General features: G+C 43.4%; 1 protein-coding gene across 4 annotated transcripts in view; it reads right to left on the bottom strand.

The window, feature by feature from the left end:
• ABCC4 (ATP binding cassette subfamily C member 4 (PEL blood group)) overlaps positions 1–18,822 on the bottom strand; it is a 244,418-nt gene that overhangs the window by 75,908 nt on the left and 149,688 nt on the right. For all 4 annotated transcript variants that reach the window (XM_025874666.2, XM_073894388.1, XM_073894386.1 and 1 more), the window contains one exon: positions 13,100–13,179. In XM_025874666.2, coding sequence (XP_025730451.1) covers positions 13,100–13,179 — 80 coding nt within the window. The remainder of the gene's footprint in view (positions 1–13,099; positions 13,180–18,822) is intronic.

Raw genomic sequence — 18,822 nt, 5'->3', positions numbered from 1 at the left:
TGGTGGTCCCCACCACGGCCTGCATTGGTGGTTCAAGTGGCCTCAGGATTAGCCTTTGTGCTCCGTGAAAGGATATGAAAAGTCAGTTATTTAAGCTCAGTCAAGCTGTTGATTTTTTTTTTCTTTCTTTTCTTGGATGAGGGGTGTGTGGGGAAGAAAGGTTTTGCAATTCAGTTTTCCTCAATAAATTACAGCATTTTGCTGAGGGCAGCTGTGTGCAAGTTCACATGCTCGAGGAGCCCCACATTTTTTTTTTTTTAATTAGAATGCTTAAGTCAAACTTCCGGCATCTTACCTTCCTTTTGACTTGTTTTGCTAGTAGAAAGACTTCTTGGAGGTGATCACTGTTTCAGGTCATGGATTCTAAATAATTGAGCATCCTGACTCAAATAATTATCGGTGGGGTGGGGTGGGAAGGGGCTTCCAGAAATTGCCTTAAGTTTGTTAATATGAAATATGTAGTCCCTTTTGAAATTCACTGATTGTGACTCCGTGAGTCTACATGTAAAAATAGCCATTAAAATCTTCGGGGCGCTCAGACTTAGAATCTGTGATACCAGCTCATGTGGTGATGTTCACGGGCCCCACAGCTCTGTGCCAATTCCTTTGATGTAACATAATGCTATTACCAAAGTATTCCTCCTACTTAAAAAGAAACGTAGCACTTTAAAAAATAACAACCCATTATTTAGTGCTTAACATGCACTTAGATGTTATGCTAAGAAGTTTATTAAAAATATTTCTTTCTGTCTTCACAATAACCCTTGAGAAGTAATACCACTGTGTCTATCTCACAAATAAGGGACGTGCGGCTCTCTGAGGCAGGGAAAGGGAGAGGCAGAGCTGGGTTAAACTCAAAGGCAGGCTTGGGGGCGGCGACTCCCGCTGTACCCACTCCACATTTTAAAGCTATTTACATTATAAATGATACCCACTAACATATAATCATATTGGCAGCAGCATAGTCAACCCTCACACCACGAAAACAGAAGCTTTTCCTACAGAACCAAGAGCAACGGCAAGAACCATCTGCAGGGTTCCTCCATCCTCAGGTACAATCACACTAAATAGATACATAAATTTGTTTTTTTTTTATGCGGCCTTCCTTCTTCTTCTTCTGGAACTGTGAGTGGTTCCAACTTGGCCATCAACTAAAATCTGGCTAGAGAGGCAACGTCCCCGGTACCTAGAGGAGCTGCCGTACACGATGGCATACAGACTCAGGACTGCGCCACTGCTGGGATATGGCCTTTGAAGGACATCGCTTGGGGCAGGGACAACTCTTCCACAGTGTGGACACACTAATCAGAAGCAAGGGTCTGCATCAGCCACACCTGGCATCACTACCTAGATGTCTCAAAGAGAAACTTGGCCAAACCAGTGCCTCTTCCTGTCCCCTATGTTGGCAAAACCCGCCAACACGGAGGTGTCTTCTCTGTCTCCGCGGCTTTCTACCAATACTCCAAACCCGAATCCCTGTGCTGGAGATGCGGGTCTCCCTGTCATCTGCCTCCTCTGTACCTACCCAGCTTTATCTCCTCTGATGCCGGACCTCAGACTTCATATTCTGGCGTCCCTGCAAACTTCCTGTGCTCTCCTTGGCTTCCTGTCGTTGGAGTCGGCTTCTCCCAGACATGAGGCTCAGAGGTCACCGGGAAGCCACCTTCAACTTCCCCAGGCAGGGGTTACAGAGATGCCCCAAGTGCTACAATTTGAACTAATAGTTGGCCAACTCGTAAATAAATAATACAAAATCTTAAAGTTTTGGTTTAATTTAAAACCATGTACAGATCTGGTATTAGAGTGTCTCGTGGTCTTTCCTACATCAATCACCCCGTAATGCAGCACCTGGGACTTCGGAGACTCTTGTGAGGCTCTTAGCACAGAATCCTCCTGTATTTCTGTAATCCCCCCACCCAGCTCACGTGTTGTCTCATCCGTACCTAGATACTTAGCAATTTTTTTTTTAAGTGGAGCTTTTACTAAGTCTTCCCAAAGCATTCCATTTGTCACACCTACTTTATCAGTTCACAGAGTGCCTACTGTCATTATAAAACAGCAAGAGGGCAAGGAGCAGGAACGAGTCTAGGGAGAATCAGGACGCACTCCGGGGAAAGACAACGAGGCCAAAGAACGGAGCAGAGAGCATGCGTACACTAGAGAGAGCCACTAAATCTCATTTTACAGCAAGGACAGAGAGCACCACGAGATGTGGGGGTAGGAGAAAGTGGAGAAATGGCTTAAACACCAAAAACAGGGGCTGCCTCTGCCATCCGATCTAGAGCACTCGTTAGTGAAGGAATAAAAAAAACAAGGAAAGGCTAATAGTTACCTCTGGAGGGTCAAGGGCAGGTTTAGAGTTAATGTCTTAACTTCCAGTGTCACTCTGCGTGTTTCGCTAACTTCATCCATAATTCTCCTGAAGGCGACCACCTCGGAGAATGCATCAGATCATGAAACGCGATCAGGTTCCCAGGCAACGTGGGGCCCTGGCATCGCGTGCGGTACACCGAACCGAAATGGGGGAAGCCGAACCAGAAGGCCAGGGAAGCCTCACTGAAGACCAGCATGGAACCCGGTGGCCTGCTGCCCAATCCTGAGACGCCATGTGGATGCTGGCTGGAACCAGCAAGGCAGAAGGAGGAGGAAGTCCTCGGCCATAGGAACTTTCCCCCATGACCACAAAGAGGAGAGAGAAATCTGAAACACTAAGATCCTTTACAGAAGCAGCCAAGGGCACACTTCACGGGCAACCACTGTGCCCATGCAACAGAAACCACATCATCAACCTTGCTGATTTTCAGTAAAATCCACCAAAACGGGGATAACATTTTCTAGAAAGAAAGAGGCACACACATTCTAGTTTCCCTTAAAATTACGTGGTGAGCAGCCACTTACCTGCTCAAAGACCTCGGGTGGGACCAACAGTTTATAGGTTCAAATCTAAATTCCTCAGACAAGTTTGCAAGGCCATCTCAAAATGCAGACCATGATTCACACAGAGCCCTACATAAAACCCTCTGTTCCAGCCACAAACATGATTTTCCTTGCTTTACAGTTTAAGATGTGCAGCAAGCTACTTGGTTTGAAAGGGTTACATATCAACGATGTAATTGCTCCTTGACGGTACATATGTATTTATGTCTACACACGTCCACACACATATGCATATAAAAAACACTGACAAGCTCTGTTGTCTGAACTCAAGTACATCAGACTCCTATCTTCACAGAAAAGAATGTTAATGCTTACATTATAAAATCTTAAAATTCATTTTTTTAAAGATTTTATTTATTTTCTGAGAGCGAGAGAGAGACCACAGAGGGAGAGGGAGAAGCAGACTCCCCACTGAGCAGGGAGCCCATCACGGGGCTCAATCCCAGAACCTTGAGATCATGACCTGAGCCAAAGGCAGACACTTAACCAACTGAGCCTCCCAGGCATCTTTAAAATTTATTTTATTGACATTTTTTCATAGTATTCAAAATTTAAACTGCTACTTGGACATTCGTTTTAATTAAACCATAAAGTGTTTACTTTTGTTGTATGAATGATAAAGCTATTATACAGTTTATATATTATTTCCAGTATTTAAATTTAACAATTTAACTGTTTACTATATTTGTACCACTGTCTATAAGAAATCCATTTCTAATGTCTAGTGTAGCATAGAATCGCCTGTTCTTCATAGTTTTAAAGTTTCTATTTTTCAACAAAACTTCAGGAAATGTTCATTTGTTTTCATCACAGCCAATTATTTGTCCTTGTTTACATGACAGCACTACAGCGCTGTGTATATCACGACCCAAACAAACATGCATCAAAATATGTATAAATATGGTATCTTCTACCACCTAGTGTGCACGCCTAAAAAACAGTCACAATTTCTCCCGTACTTGTATCTGAAATCAGACTTATCATAACACAAGCTATGGAATAAAGTTTTTGAAAATAGCAGTTCTTAGTCTGGACTTTACAACCAGCAAACATTTCAAAAAGCATTTATGGAGAAGAAAGGTGACTGGCCCACCTTTAATTCTAAAGGGGGAAAAAAAGGCTAGTATTACAACTGCAAAAGGTTTATATCTCAAATACCATGGGATTATATTATATGAGCACTTCTACACTTGTTGGGGAGGAGGCGTAAGCACGAGATGACAAATAATTTCATTATTATTAGAGAGTCTACCTGGAATTTCCCTCAGTGAGAATACTCCGATGTGATGGAGAGAAAGGGGCACCCTGCTTCTCATGAGCATACATGAGTATAACTTGAAAATATAAAAATAAAAGCTTCAAACTGATCACTTCCTAGCTGTGTGACCCTGAACAAATTATGTAATTATGTATCTATCATGAGTCTCAGTTCCCTCATCCGTGAGAACAGCACAGTAGCTCTATGTACCTCCCGAGTCTCCAGAAAAATGGAGATTATACAAATAAAAGACTTGAAACAAGGCTTGGCACCCAGGAAGGAGTCACTCAACGTTAGCTAGGATGACTGCTATTTCCAGCGAATGCAGACTACGTGTCACCTTCTGCCTGACTTTAGATCCCCTGGCTAAGAGCCACGCCACTGTATTTAGAAAACAAGATATCCTAAAAGAGAAAAACAGAAAATTCAGCTTTGCAAAAAAAAAAAAAAAAAAAAACCTACATCATCCTTATTTTCTCATGTTAACTCAGCTGGGGGCACCCTGGTGCTTGAGAGCCACTGCCCCAGGAAGGGTAGGTGGCTGGAAGGACAAGAGATCCACGGTGACTGCAGAGAACCACCTTCCTATCCGGGGACCGACAATACAGCGACTGACAAAACCGAAGCACCAAGTTCGGATCTGCCTCGGTTTCTGAAGCTGCGCTATGGGGGAGGGGATGCCAAGCAATACAGCCCCAGAGCCTTGCCTTTAAGGGATTATGCATATATTGAGGACTTAAAACACTTAAAATTCTTTTAGCCCTATGATTAGTGTCAAATAGACATTTTTCTCAATCTGAAATGCGAGCATGATGGTCCCTCCTCTGTTTAAAATATTCCAGTGTGGTTTCCCACTGTATCCAGAGGAGAAGCTGAAGCCCTTAGCCTATGGGGTCCACTTCTGCCTATGCCTCAAGCTACCTCTTGCCCAGCTCTCCTCTCTGTTCACCGCCGGCTTTCCCTCTCCCTGGGAACCTACCACTTTGTTCCCATCTTGAGCATCTGCACCTGTTCCTTTTCCTGAGCATGCTCTCCCACCCGTCACCACCTGTGTCCAGGTCTTTTTTGCATGGCTGCTTCCTTCCTATTTTTTTAAACTCAAACATCACCGCGCCCTTGATCACCATGTTTCATTCAAGCACTCCCTGAAGTCATCTGCAAACACTTTCCTTAATGCACTAGGTTACTGGAATTGCCTTAATAGATTTCCCTGTTTCCCATCTGTCTTCTGCACTGGAATGTAAATTTCTGGAAGTCAATGCCTAGTTCTACACACCAAATCCTAGGAAAAGTGCCTGGCACGTAAGAAATGCTTAATGTTGCCTGATTGGTTGAAATAAGAGTGCTCCTGGCCTTTGCATACGGCACAGGGATGGTTTCATTGCAGAATAGCGTGCTCAAGGAAAGTTTCACTAATGGGAAGAAAGATTTCTACGGGTCCTTGAAGAATGAAGAGGGGGTCCACTGGGGGTTGGGCCAAAGGGGTGTGTGTAACACGCAGAAGAGTCTCAGTGATCCGTCCCACAGGCACGTCAAGTTTCCTTCCAGGAGCTGTAGAGAGATTAAACTTAAGGGCTGGGAAATCTGAATTTTACTCTCTAGGCCTGAGCTCCTTTGCAATACAAATCACCGGCAACCAAAGCACGACAAACCATTTAGATATATATTTTAAGACAGGGCTGCTGTGGTGAGGAAAGGGTGTGAGTCCCTGTTCCTGTGGTGGGGACGGTGGTGCAGCCGGTCTGGCAGGAAGATGGAATCTGCTTATCCCTTGAACAGTCTCAGCCTTTTAGGACATACTAGAGTCTCTGGTTCAGAGAAGAAAACAAATTAAGTTTGAAAATAAGCAAAGAGACTGGCATTTGAAAGCAAAGAACAAAGGTATCTGCTGATCTCAGAGGATCATGGGCAGGTTAATCTATGCACCGCAGTATTCATGAGGCAAAGACAGAAGAAACAAAGACACAATAAAAGGCAGGTCTTTTTTATAATTACAAAATGTTAAATAAATTATCTAAGCTCTCATTGAAGGGAATGAGGAGGAGTTAGCTGAGGAAAAGGATATGGAATAAACCCTTTAAAGTAATAAAAATCATTTAAAATGATCAAGTATCTTTCAAGGCTTATCAGATACACCAAGGATGAACAGAATCGTTAGAAGTTGAATACACTTGGCACCGACTTTTTATCCTTGAAAACAAAGCTAAGCAACTCCCCTCAAATTCTTTCCCCTTCCTGAGCCTACTCTCAGGACTACTCAGGTTCCAGAAGCATTTCCTCAATGCTCAGCTGACCTCCTCAGTCCTAACAACTTGCCTCCTAGGACTTCCTCTGGGGCACTCTGCAAAATTAGCATCCCAAACTTGGCAAAGGATGAACTTCTGGAAGACGCCTTCTCCCGGGGGTGGTTGGGGGCTGGAGATCCGAAGGGGATCCTACTTACCTGGACTCTAATCCCTGCTCCTTGGGGGAGGGAGATACACCACCCCCCACAACGCCCCCAAAACACAAGCTATAAAACCCAAACCACCCGGCGACACACTGAGCAAACTCCTTCAAAGAATAGCTTGCTCTCATCCCAGCTGCCTCCACTCTGACTTTCGGCCCCCGCTGTCTGGATTCCTTCTATGCGAAACCTGCTCCGGCTGCTCACTGGACCGCTCACCGTCAAATCCAACCGACAGCTTTCTGCTTCGCATTTCACACACCTGTCCTCCTTTGGTTTTGCAGCCCCGATTTCCCTCCTCTCTTCCTTGCCATTCTTCCAGGTCTCATCTGCTTGCCTGCTCTTCTCTCTTCTCTTTCAATATCAAGACTTCCTTTTTAAAGCTCTGGTGTTGGCCCCTAAAAATGCTTCACTCTCTTTGGGCAATCTCATCCATCTTCCTACCATCAATGACTACCTGCTCCATAGAGAAGACGCAGGCTCTACGTCCATCCCAGGTCTCTCAAACACCAGGCTCACACTCCCAACCAGCTGCAGGATGCCTCCACCGGGAGGTCCCAGAATGTCCCCAAGATAAGTGAACTGAAAATGGCAGACGGGGACAGGAAAGCAGACTTCTCTCACGCTAGAGCCTTAGCCGTTCTCCCATACAGTCTCCCTCCTTTTATAAGGTCACACAGAGTTGTCATTGCTGACCTTCTGTCTCTCCCAAGAGAGTGTGCCTCAAGGAAGACTGGGAATTAAACGTCATTCAGCTCCACAACCAAGCCCAGCAGGGGGCCTAAAAGACACGGTAAGTGCTTGATCAAATGAAGGAAGACACAGGCTCTCTCTCTCATCCCTCATCCTAGCACATGGTAGGATCAATAAAAGATGGGGTGGGAAAAGCAAAAAAAGACATGATATAGGAATGAGAAATACTGATAGAACTACAAGTCTAGGGGCGCCTGGGTGGCTCAGGCGTTGGGCGTCTGCCTTCGGCTCGGGTCATGGTCCCAGGGTCCTGGGATCGAGCCCCGCACCGGGCTCCCTGCTCGGCGGGAAGCCTGCTTCTCCCTCTCCCACTCCCCCTGCTTGTGTTCCCTCTCCCGCTGTGTCTCTCTGTCAAATAAATAAATAAAATCTTTAAAAAAAAAAAAAAAAGAACTACAAGTCTACACACCACAGGTACATTATAAAAAAAAATATCTCCTTTTTGGGAGAAATGTCAGGATTTTCCATTATGTATCTTGTTGCGAATATATTCACAAAACAACAGATCTGCACAAATATTAGAAATATGCCAGGGTCATTAAAATTAATCATTAAAATTCACTTCATTAAAACTTAAATATTATTAAAACATTACAAATATTACATCTGCATGGTACCTTTATTAATTAAATCAATCGCTGCTTTAACAAAATTAAAAGATGAGATTTAGGCTGCTGGGATTTGTGCTATGGTATTAGGAAGTCAGCCAAACATTTAAAACTGTGAATTTTAATTACTGCGCCTATATTTTTGTTTTTATCTTTGTTTACCCAAATATATCATGTTTTCAAGGCCAAAGTCCTATTCAAAGTATGCCCCCCACCATTGATTTCTCATGTCTGAGGTCCAGATGAAAATCGTGACACTATTTGTATTTTTCACCCCTATTTTCATAAAGATAGTTAGTTTTAACACGTGAAGAACCATATCCTAGTTTGATAGATGACTTGGTTTTAAAAATATCGTTAACGCTGTTCTGATTTTAAGAAAGCAAATAAACAAAACATGTCTGAACACCGCCAATAAGCCAGATGTGCACTGCCAGCCACTGGCTAACTTCTCTGACAAGCCCAGGACAACCTTGAGGTAACCTGCAGACTGCTGTTATTCTGTATTGTATAAATTATTTATTTCCGAGGATATATTCAGAAATTTCCCTCGCTTCTGGCCCAGCCTTCCAAAACGCCTCACTGGTCAAAATTGATCTCTCTTGGGCGCCTGGGTGGCTCAGTTAGTTAAGCGACTGCCTTCGGCTCAGGTCATGATCCTGGAGTCCCAGGATCGATTCCCGCATCGGGCTCCCTGCTCAGCAGGGAGTCTGCTTCTCCCTCTGACCCTCCCCCCTCTCATGCTCTCTCTCTCTCTCTCTCATTCTCTCTCTCAAATAAATTAAAAAAAAAAATCTTTTAAAAAAATTGATCTCTCTTCATTCACTACTGCTCGTCACCTGGGTGAGCACAGGTTCCCAGACCCCACACATGAGCCCCAGTGCTCTGTGGGATTCCTCACTCTAACGCAGGACAACAGAAAATTGGACACATTTTCAAAATTCGCTGCGTCACAGTCTCCCATTAGCGGGATTAAGGGATAGCTAACTATCCAAAAAACAATACAAAACAAAACACCCATAAATATTTACACAAATACAAATCTCTTGTTGAAGTCCAAGGGACAGAGTTAGGTAAATACTCTCTACCAGGCCAGCATATCTGGTCAGAATTTTCTTATCCCAGTCATTTAGTCGCTGGAGTAATAAAATCTGCCCCTGATTTAGGGCTTGCTTCTACAGAGTATTAGCAACTCCAGGCATTATGGTTCCAATGGAAGATTCTGATCTCAGGTCTCTCCTCAAATTTCTCAGCATCAGACTCAATTGGAAAAACAATTAAGTTCTAACCCAGTGGTTCACATTTCCAAACTCTTACTTACAAAACCGACAAAACTATCATTGTCTTACAGAAAAAGCAATCAAACGTGCATAATCTGGATTAAAAAGTTCACATGGATAAATGTAATCACATTATTTCTATATCTATTTGATTTTAACTCTCCCCAAAACGCATGACCACAGGCATATCTTTTGTAAGGAGAAAAAAAAACCACACTTAACAGTCTTTACTTGAATATTCTGATAAGTGGAAAACTTAACTCCCTCTTCACGAAGGTATCTAAGCTTTGGATTTCGGTTTGCGTTCCACTTGTTACTATATAAATCCCGCCAAGTTCTTTCTGACTCAGGAATACTAGATGTAAAGGATTGGGAAGAACCACATCTCCTACCTTTGGTCACCCCAAAGGTAACTTCTTGATAAGGAAATTCCCGGTCCTTTTAAAACGCAACCATTTCAATTAAACTCACCTGTTAGGTTTGGAAAGCCTCAAGTTCTGTGAGCTTCTCTGAGCATAGGAGGAGCTGCTGGAGACCCAAAGAACCTGAATCTGAGACATTACACCTGGGGGCCTCCCGATGACAGCAGCAGGTTTTGCTCTTGAATCAGAAACAAAGCCAACAAGGGAATGTTCTACAGTCGTATCGATACTGGAAGGCGCTGACAAAACGCTTGAGAAGAGCTCATGAACTGGACTCAAGGTCTGAAAATCCTTCCCATTTCAGATTCCCGCATAATGGGGAAGGTGCTGTTGTTCGCACAAGTAATAGTCATGATACCTGCATGTTTTCCCGGACTAGTTAAAACTCTTAAATGTATTAAAGGACTGAGTCCAAGTAGGTAAAATTTCCTTTAAAAAACTAACACCCACCCACCTATAAAAAAGGCAAACAAAAACTAGATCAAGTACTTAAGTAAAGCCATGAGGTGAGTCAAGCTGATTGTCATTTTGACCTTGCTTTGCTTTAATTCAGGAGCCTATTTAGAAATGTAACAAGCAACCCTCTTCATTCGGCTCAGCTAGCAGAGCTAATAGGCTTCTAATTAATTTCCAGAAGATTGCTGTTATAACTAACAGGTTTTAAACATTTGGTTGATTGGGGAAAATGAATTGAATATAATGTATTTGATTTGGAAAATTAGTTTTCATTCTATGTGCTTACCATAATAGTGTTTATTTTAAGTTTACATGATTCCATTAAGAGTCCCAGAACACCACCAGGTTGTTTTTAGCCTTAACAGTGTCCTATCCAACTTAAAAAAAAAATCAATTTACATTTTTACTTTTGTTGCCCTTTATTTGAGGGCAGGTTAAATTCATTTTTGTGGCTTTAATAAAAATCTTCGCTTGCTAATATAGCAAGAGGACCAAATACTTCAAAATGATCCCAGTGATACCTCAGTCAAAAGCCTACTCATCGCATGCAAATCCTCGAGGGAAAGGCTTCTACATACAAAGTAAGATGAACCAGTTACTGCATTGTTTATGAAGTCTCCCTTGATTCCTCCTGACAACCATTTAAACAACGACTGTTGGGAAATGTCCCTCAAAGAATCAACAACAATGGCAGGGATCAGAACTTTTCTATTTAGCTAATACTATTTTTAAAAGGAGAAAATATTTCTTCCTGAAGGCTTTATGAGAAGCCTTATTCAAGACACCTGCAAACAAAACAAGTGACAATAGATCTTTATCATAATTGATAACTGAGTTATCCTTGAGACAAAACTCCTTTCTTGGAGACAATAACATCGAGATTTACCTCGGCTATTAGAGTCAAGAAATCAGCTAATTGGGACTGCCGGTGATAAGTCTCACCAAGATTAAGTGAGCAGGTAATAAAAAGGCCCTGTCTCTCGGTAAAAGAGAAGTACAGAGAGACTAGAATTTTCTCTCTCAGGCTGCTGAGAATGTTTTATAATGAACTCAGGTAGCATCTATCCCTGTGTCTCCATACATCATGCAAAACTAGGTGGGCGATGGGGCGCCTGGGTGGCTCAGCCGTTAAGCGTCTGCCTTCGGCTCAGGTCATGATCCAGGGTCCTGGGATCGAGCCCCGCATCGGGCTCCCTGCTCCGCGGGAAGCCTGCTTCTCCCTCTCCCGCTCCCCCTTCTTGTGTTCCCCTCTCCCGCTGTGTCTCTCTCTGTCAAATTAAAAAAAAAAAAAAAAAAACACAAACAAACCTAGGTGGGCGATTCTGACTAGGAGGGCTGATTATGTGCCGAGCACACAGTGGGCCAGCCAGCTTAAGAAACTCAACCTCTGCCTAACTGCACTTGCAAAGAAAAATAACCTTTCCACAAATCTTCTCAATGTAATTAACAATCCCTGGGAAAATGTGACCCTGTTTTAGCGAAGAATTGCTTCTTGGGGATAAATTATATAGTAAAACCCAGCAGGACACATTTATAAAATAAGTCTGCAGGAGAGGGACGGAAAAATCAGAGCTCTTTGCTGTAAAAGTACTCTGCCTCCAAGTCTCGAGTCCCCATTTGGTTCACGTTGGTAACAGTGTGTGCCTTTGCCCGTAGGCTATACTGTTTGCAGTCAGATATTCATTGCTGCGTTTAGGAGTGACTCATAGAAATGCCTATGGTCATTTCAGGCCTATTAGTGATTTTTATAACAGCTAATTTTCCAAATTAAGTAATTCTGGCTCCTTTTTATAACAGTGGCTCCAGAAAAGTCCCTAAGTTTTGACTTGAAGTACATCTGGGCATTGAACAAAAGTGGAGGGGGGACGTGACCATCAGGATGAAGCCATGATTGCAGACCCCAGTGGCAGCATTTCGACTTCCTGGCCTTACAATGAGTTCATGATTACTTACGGAGAGTGAAACACAAGTTCAAGAAGTATTAGCGATAGCAGCAGTGATCTTAGAATATGTGCAGCTATTGATAAATGTATGTCATTTTCAAAAAAAAAAAAAAAGCCCACTTGGAAATGAAGAAGAAAGTCCCCCAGGCTGAAAAGTAGACAGAATTAAACAGCAGGAAAATCATCCCACGTGTGCCACAACACTGAGTGAGCAGATGAGGCATGAGATGACCCAATATCTTTGCTCAGAACCTCAAGTTCACAGACAGAACATATGCTGTATAGAAGGTATTTGTGGGATTGCTGGGTTTAAAATTCACTCACACACATACATACATACACACACACACACCCCTTAAGACTTACAGCAATCAACGTGTGAAAGAAAAGCTGCCTAGAAAAACAAAAAAGACATTTTCTGAGATGACTTTGATCCTATACTCAAATTATTGGCTTAAGTGCACTTGCCTTTAAAGGCTTTGTATCTGCAATAACTGCTCTCCTTTGTCCTTGCTAACAAAGTATTATTTTCACCTTATTATTACTAATCTTTTCTTTGTTAGTAACCACACCTGGTTTTATCCCCCCAAATGGTGCAGTAAATATTTGTCCTTTGTGGTGATACAATGCATAATTTAGTTAATCTGGGCTATCTTTCCGTGAGAGGTGATTGTTTCTATATTATGAAATGTGCTCACGGTAAAGGGAAATTCATGCCAGATACCTGGAAGGCAGATGGAGAACCACTTACCAAGCATGTAGCTGCTTCGAACCAACCTTGACAAGACTGTGTAGCCACTCCTACACATGAGGTATTACTCATGTTAACTTAGCCTCCGAATCAGAACCACACCTTTCTCTTACAAACACGGCCTTTTGCTAAGATAACATGACATCGTCAGGCCAGAAGACCCACCCTCGGCCCCCATGTAAAGGACTTGAAAGAACAGGAACTGCAGTTTTCCATTCAAGAACTTGGCATCACTGCGACCTTACCTGGAAGAAATCTAGAAACGTCAGGGGTAGCAAGTCATCCATGTGCCCAATGTCTTTGGAGAAACGATTTAAAATTCTTCCTGCAAGAACAGGATATGAGAAATTACTCATTTCCCCAGATAGGCCCTTTAAGGGAAACAATTCACAGACAAATCAAAACAATATTTTAAATGCATATGTATTTAATCTATTACACATTCATACGAAATAAGCCAATGTCACTGGTAAAGGAAAAGAAAATAAGATGATACCTAAAGAGAAACAAAAATACCACCAAATGATGGTGGGCAGGGAGTTGAAGTTTGGCCCTGATTTTTAATAAAATGGAGGGGGGAGAATCTTCCAGCAGTATCAGGAAGGTTTGGTAGATTTTAGAATATTCTCTCCTTTTATATGCCTTTTCTGATGCCCACCCGCCCAGGGGCTGAGTTGGTAAACAAATACAAAATACATAAATTGATCCCAGTTGTTATACTAATTTTGCTTTACTTATCAGAATTTTACTAAGTGGTACTTATTAAATAAATGTAATTATATCTTCTCTATTCCCCCCCCAGGATGGTTCATGGAACCTCACATTTTGAAAAATTTTGGAATCCTGCCATTCCCGAGTTATGAGTTTACTACGGATGTAATAAGTCACTATCTTCTGAGGTACAACCGAGTGTGACAGACTCATTCTTAAATATCCAACACGACCAGAGGAATGCAGGCAGGAACACAGAAATATTACTTAATGATTAAAGATCACTTTGTGGGGCGCCTGGGTGGCTCAGTCGGTTAAGAGTCTGCCTTCAGCTCAGGTCATGATGCTAGGGTCCTGGGACTGAGCCCCGCCTCAGGCTCCTTGCTCAGTGGGGAGCCTGCTTCTCCCTCTGTCTCTGCCCCTCCCCCACTGGTGCTCCTGCGTGCGCTTGCACATCTCTCTCTCTCAAATAAATAAAAATCTTTAAAAAAAAATGTGTTGTAATGAGCACTGGGTATTATGTAAGACTGATGAATCACAGGCCTATACCCCGAAACAAATAATACATATGTTAATTTTTTTAAAAGATCATTTCATGGATTCTGAGGAAGGAGATACAATGAGTAATAAGAAATGATCTTTTTATTTTTATTTTTTTAAAACTCTGTACTATGTATCTACAGTATGGTCTTTTTTTTTTTTTTTTAAGATTTTATTTATTTGACAGAGAGAGACATAGCAAGAGCAGGAACACAAGCAGGGGGAGGGGGAGAGGGAGAAGCAGGCTTCCCGCAGAGCAGGGAGCCTGATGCGGGGCTCAATCCCAGGACCCCGGGATCATGACCTGAGCCGAAGGCAGACACTTAACGACTGAGCCACCCAGGTGGCCCCCCAAAATAAAAAATAAACAGATCATTTCTTATTACTCATTGTATCTCCTTCCTCAGAATCCATGAGAACAGTACATCCTAAAGGCTTCAGAATTAGAAAGTGAGAACAGATTTGTACTAAATATCTAGTCTTTTAAAACATAGAATTCACAGAAACTGAAGCTACACACACACACACACACACAGAGCCTATTTTGGTACAGGCAGCTCCTGAGAAATGTGTTTGTCTCGGCCCCTGAACTTCTTTTGTAACGGAGGCTTCAGGAAGCCAGCCTGCAGGGGAGATGTGGGGCCTCTACACACTCTTCCCAACATCTGTCAAAAGTGACTTCCTCCTGAGGCCCTCCATTCCAAGCCACGACCGGGCCATGACTGGGCCATGAATGCACCACGACTGGACCATGAAAGGCCAGAGGCTAGGAGCTGAGCTGCTATTGCCGGATGTGCAGGGTCGCCCAGGTGAAGAGCTGGAGCGACTAGAAGCTTCCGCACTTGGCCAGGCTACAAGCATGACAACCCGGGCCTCCACGTCTCTGACTCAGGTTTAGGAGATACAGACTCCAGAACCCATCTTATAGTGACACTTTTGGCAGGCCGGGTGACAGCTTTTCTGAGCCTCTAATAATACCTCCTCAAGAGGGTGATTCTGAGGATTACCTGGGTTCATGCATGAGAAAGAACCTAGTCACAATGCCGGGCACGTTAGCAGGTGCTCAAAACAAAACAGCAAGGCGAGATAATTACTGTTGCCCACAGGATCTGCAGCTAGTCTCCTGGGAAAGCCTGTGTACCAAGCACTATCAGAAGGTCAACCTGTGAAAATGCACATTCAGTTGCTTTAGGATGGAGCTTGAGATTCTGCATTTCTACCAAGCTCCCAGGTGATGCCTTCTGCTGTAGACCACACTTTGAGGGGCCAAAGGTTAGGTTATTTAATCAGTCACACTTTAGAAACATTAAAATCATACAGGCAATTTCCCATATATTCTTTCCTTTTTTTTCTTTTTTATTTGAGAGAGAGAATGAGATAGAGCATGAGAGGGGGGAGGGTCAGAAGGAGAAGCAGACTCCCCGCCGAGCAGGGAGCCCGCTGCGGGACTCGATCCCGTGACTCCAGGATCATGACCTGAGCCGAAGGCGGTCGCTTAACCAACTGAACCACCCAGGCGCCCCCCCAACTATTCTTAGCGGATTTTGTAGACTACCTAGTTATTTTTTACCTTCCCAAAGTATCAATTTCAAAATGAGGAGTTCATTAAAAAATGTTAAAAGACAAAAAAAGTTAAAAGACACAGTCTAAACACTTATTATTTCCTCAACGGAAAAGCCCAACTTTTCAACATAGTCAGGATTCAGAACGCTGCAAAAGTATGGTTCAGCTTAAATAGTACTGAGACCAATATTCAAGTTTTACAGTTTTTTTTAAAGGTGAAAAGGCTACACAGAGATGAATGATACATGACAACCATCCCTTTTACCTTCCACCAGATGTAGATCCGAGAGACCCATAGTTGACAGACAGCATAAAATAAAAGGAAAACACAAACAACTGAGAAAAACCATCTCCCCACACGGCTACTACAATAACTGAGCTGGATGCCACAGACTGTCAAAAACCTAAACTCTCCTTCAGCAAAAGGCAGAGTGTAGAAAATGTGAGATTAGGGGAGTCAATAAGTTACCTCCTTGCTCCAAGAAACAATTAAAGGGACGAATGGTATTTGCAGACCATCTCATCTGTCTCTGCTGTAGTCAGAGCTGTGATTTCAAGTTCATGGCCTCATCGTTATAAACTTTTCTCAAAGGTCCCCAGATCAAATCCGGATGATGAATTCCCTTCACACCCATGCCATGCCTCTTCATCCAAATGGCATTTGGCCCTGCTGGAACATCCCCAGGGACGTAGAGGGAAGGGGGATTCACTGTGAACAGCGGGGAGCCCAATCCATTTCCAGACTGTTCTGTTACGCAGGGCTTTCCGACATTAAACCGAATCTTTCCTGCCTAGAACGTGCAACCCTCTGCTTATTTTGCTCTTAGAGCCACACGGAGTGAATCTAATTTTTCTTGACATGACAGCCCAACAAATGCTTGAAGAAAGTTAATCATATCCTTTCCAGACTTCTCACATGCTGTTAGGCCTTGGTGCCCTAATTATCCCTCCTAAGGCACAGTGTCCCATCTTGGCCCTGCCTCCTGCCCACACTCAGATGGCCGGTCTCACTGAATGCCTCATGTCCAGGGTTAAAATCAACAGCCCAGGCCTCGTTTGATTACCTTGGGATAGAGTCGCAACACCATCTCCCCTCTCCTGTGCGGGACAGATAACCGATCATGAGACCAGCAAGCACAGCCAGTTCTGGTGGCCAGACCACATTTAGACTCACATAGAATGAAACTCCACATTGCCCAGGTGGATTTCAGGGAACAATTGGGTAATATGTATAAACAACTTTAAGAACGCATCCCTTACGACCCAGAAATTCTAGGGATATATTCCAACGAGTTAATAAATGCATCAAATATGTTCAATGTGGGTTATTTGGCAAGTGAGACATAGAACCCGAACATTTAGTCTGAAACAAATCTATAATGTATTGTGTGCAATTTTAAGTTTTTTATCAATGCTCTTTTTCTATAGTGACTATGTATTACTTTTGTAAGAAAGTAAAGTTGCGGGGGGCCCACCTGGGTGGCTCAGTTGGTTAAGCCTCCGATTTTGGCTCAAGTCATGATCTCAGGGTACTGGGATCGAGCCCCGCGTCTGGCCCCATGCTCTGCAGGTAGTCTGCTTGAGGATTCTCTCCCTCTCCCACTGCCCCTCCCCCTGCTTGTGCGCTCACTCGCACTCACTCTCAAATAAATAAAATCTTAAAAAAAAAAAAAAAAAGAAAGTAAAGTGGGGAGGGGAATAAGGCTGGGAACAAAGGGGAGGCAGGGAGAGAAAGACTTCGCTTGGAGACCACACCACCAGAGAACCAACCAGGGCCCTCCTAACTCTTCTGTCCACAGGATAGGATTCCATGAAAGAGGGCGCCTGGGTGGTTCAGTAGGTTAAGCGACTGCCTTCGGCTCAGGTCATGATCCTGGAGTCCCGGGATCGAGTCCCGCATCGGGCTCCCTGCTCGAGGAGGCGGGGAGTCTGCTTCTCCCTCTGACCCTCCTCCCTCTCATGCTCTCTCTCATTCTCTCTCTCGCAAATAAATAAAAAATCTTAAAATAAAATTAAAAAAAAGGATTCCATGAAAGAGGTCAGTGAACTTCTGGTCAAAATACAAATCCATAAGCGATCTTATTTTAAGAATGGATTCTACAATCTGAGCTGGAGGCAATCACCTGTCAGTTGAGTTCTGACGCGTCTCTCATACGTAGGATTCCTCTACTTTCTTATAACCAAACTATAACGTGACACTTGGAAGCTCCCAGGTCTAGTGTGGACCCTATTTTTTTTTTTTTTTTTTTTTTTTTTAGCAAAAAAGGAGGTATGTTTAGATATCATAAAATATTTAAGTATATTTTTATTGAGGCATAGACTTTGTATCTTGTAAGATGCACCCTATTTAGGGCATGCAATTCGATGAATTTAAGTAATGCTACTGAGTGATACAACCATCACCAAAAATCAGTGTTAGGACATTTTTGTTGCCCCTGGTAAGATGCCTCATGCCATTTACAATGACTTACTGCTCCTACTCTTAGCCTCAGGCAACCACTAATCTACTTGCTTTCTCTATAAATTTGCCCTTTTGGGGATATTCCATAAAAGTGGACTCGTATGGTACGTGGTCTCTCATGTCTGAATTCTTTCATTTAGCCCAACATTTCTGAGGTCCATCAATGCTACAGTGTGTTAGTAACTCCTCCCTTCGGAGCCCCATTCTTTAGCACAGAAGTGATCTTGGGCACCAGCACAAAAGGCCCCATCAGGCCATGCCACACCTGACTGAAAGGTTGAAAGTGGATGTGTTTCATCAACTCTTGGATATTAGGAACTTCTATGTGCTCATGTTTAGCCCATGGAAGGTTCTAGAACCTAATTCTTTTGCTACGAAGGGGCCACTGGTTTGACGGCCCTGCAGAATCAGAAGCCAGGAATGCTGGGTCTGGGCCAGGGTAGGAGGACAAGTGAAGGAATCACTGTCCTAGTGAGAAGTGGGATCTTGATCCAAGCAGCCCGTCCAACAGAGGAGACTCTCTCCTCTATTGCTCTCTCCAAAAGGGCAGAGAGCATGGACCTGTACCTTCCAGGGACAATGCCACGGGATGGGGCAAAGTCTGACTGAAAGGAAAGGATGTTCAGTGATTGCCAGAGATGGTCACAGGCTGAAAAAAATCACTGCGCAGCAGGAGGGAGATACTGAGGGAGA

Source organism: Callorhinus ursinus, unplaced genomic scaffold, assembly GCF_003265705.2.
Source record: "Callorhinus ursinus isolate GAN/ISIS: 27379988/994484 unplaced genomic scaffold, GSC_fseal_2.0 scaffold7, whole genome shotgun sequence".
Taxonomy (NCBI): Eukaryota; Metazoa; Chordata; class Mammalia; order Carnivora; family Otariidae; genus Callorhinus; species Callorhinus ursinus.
Note: the sequence above shows the minus strand (reverse complement) of the source record. Positions and strands in the feature narration are given on the sequence as shown.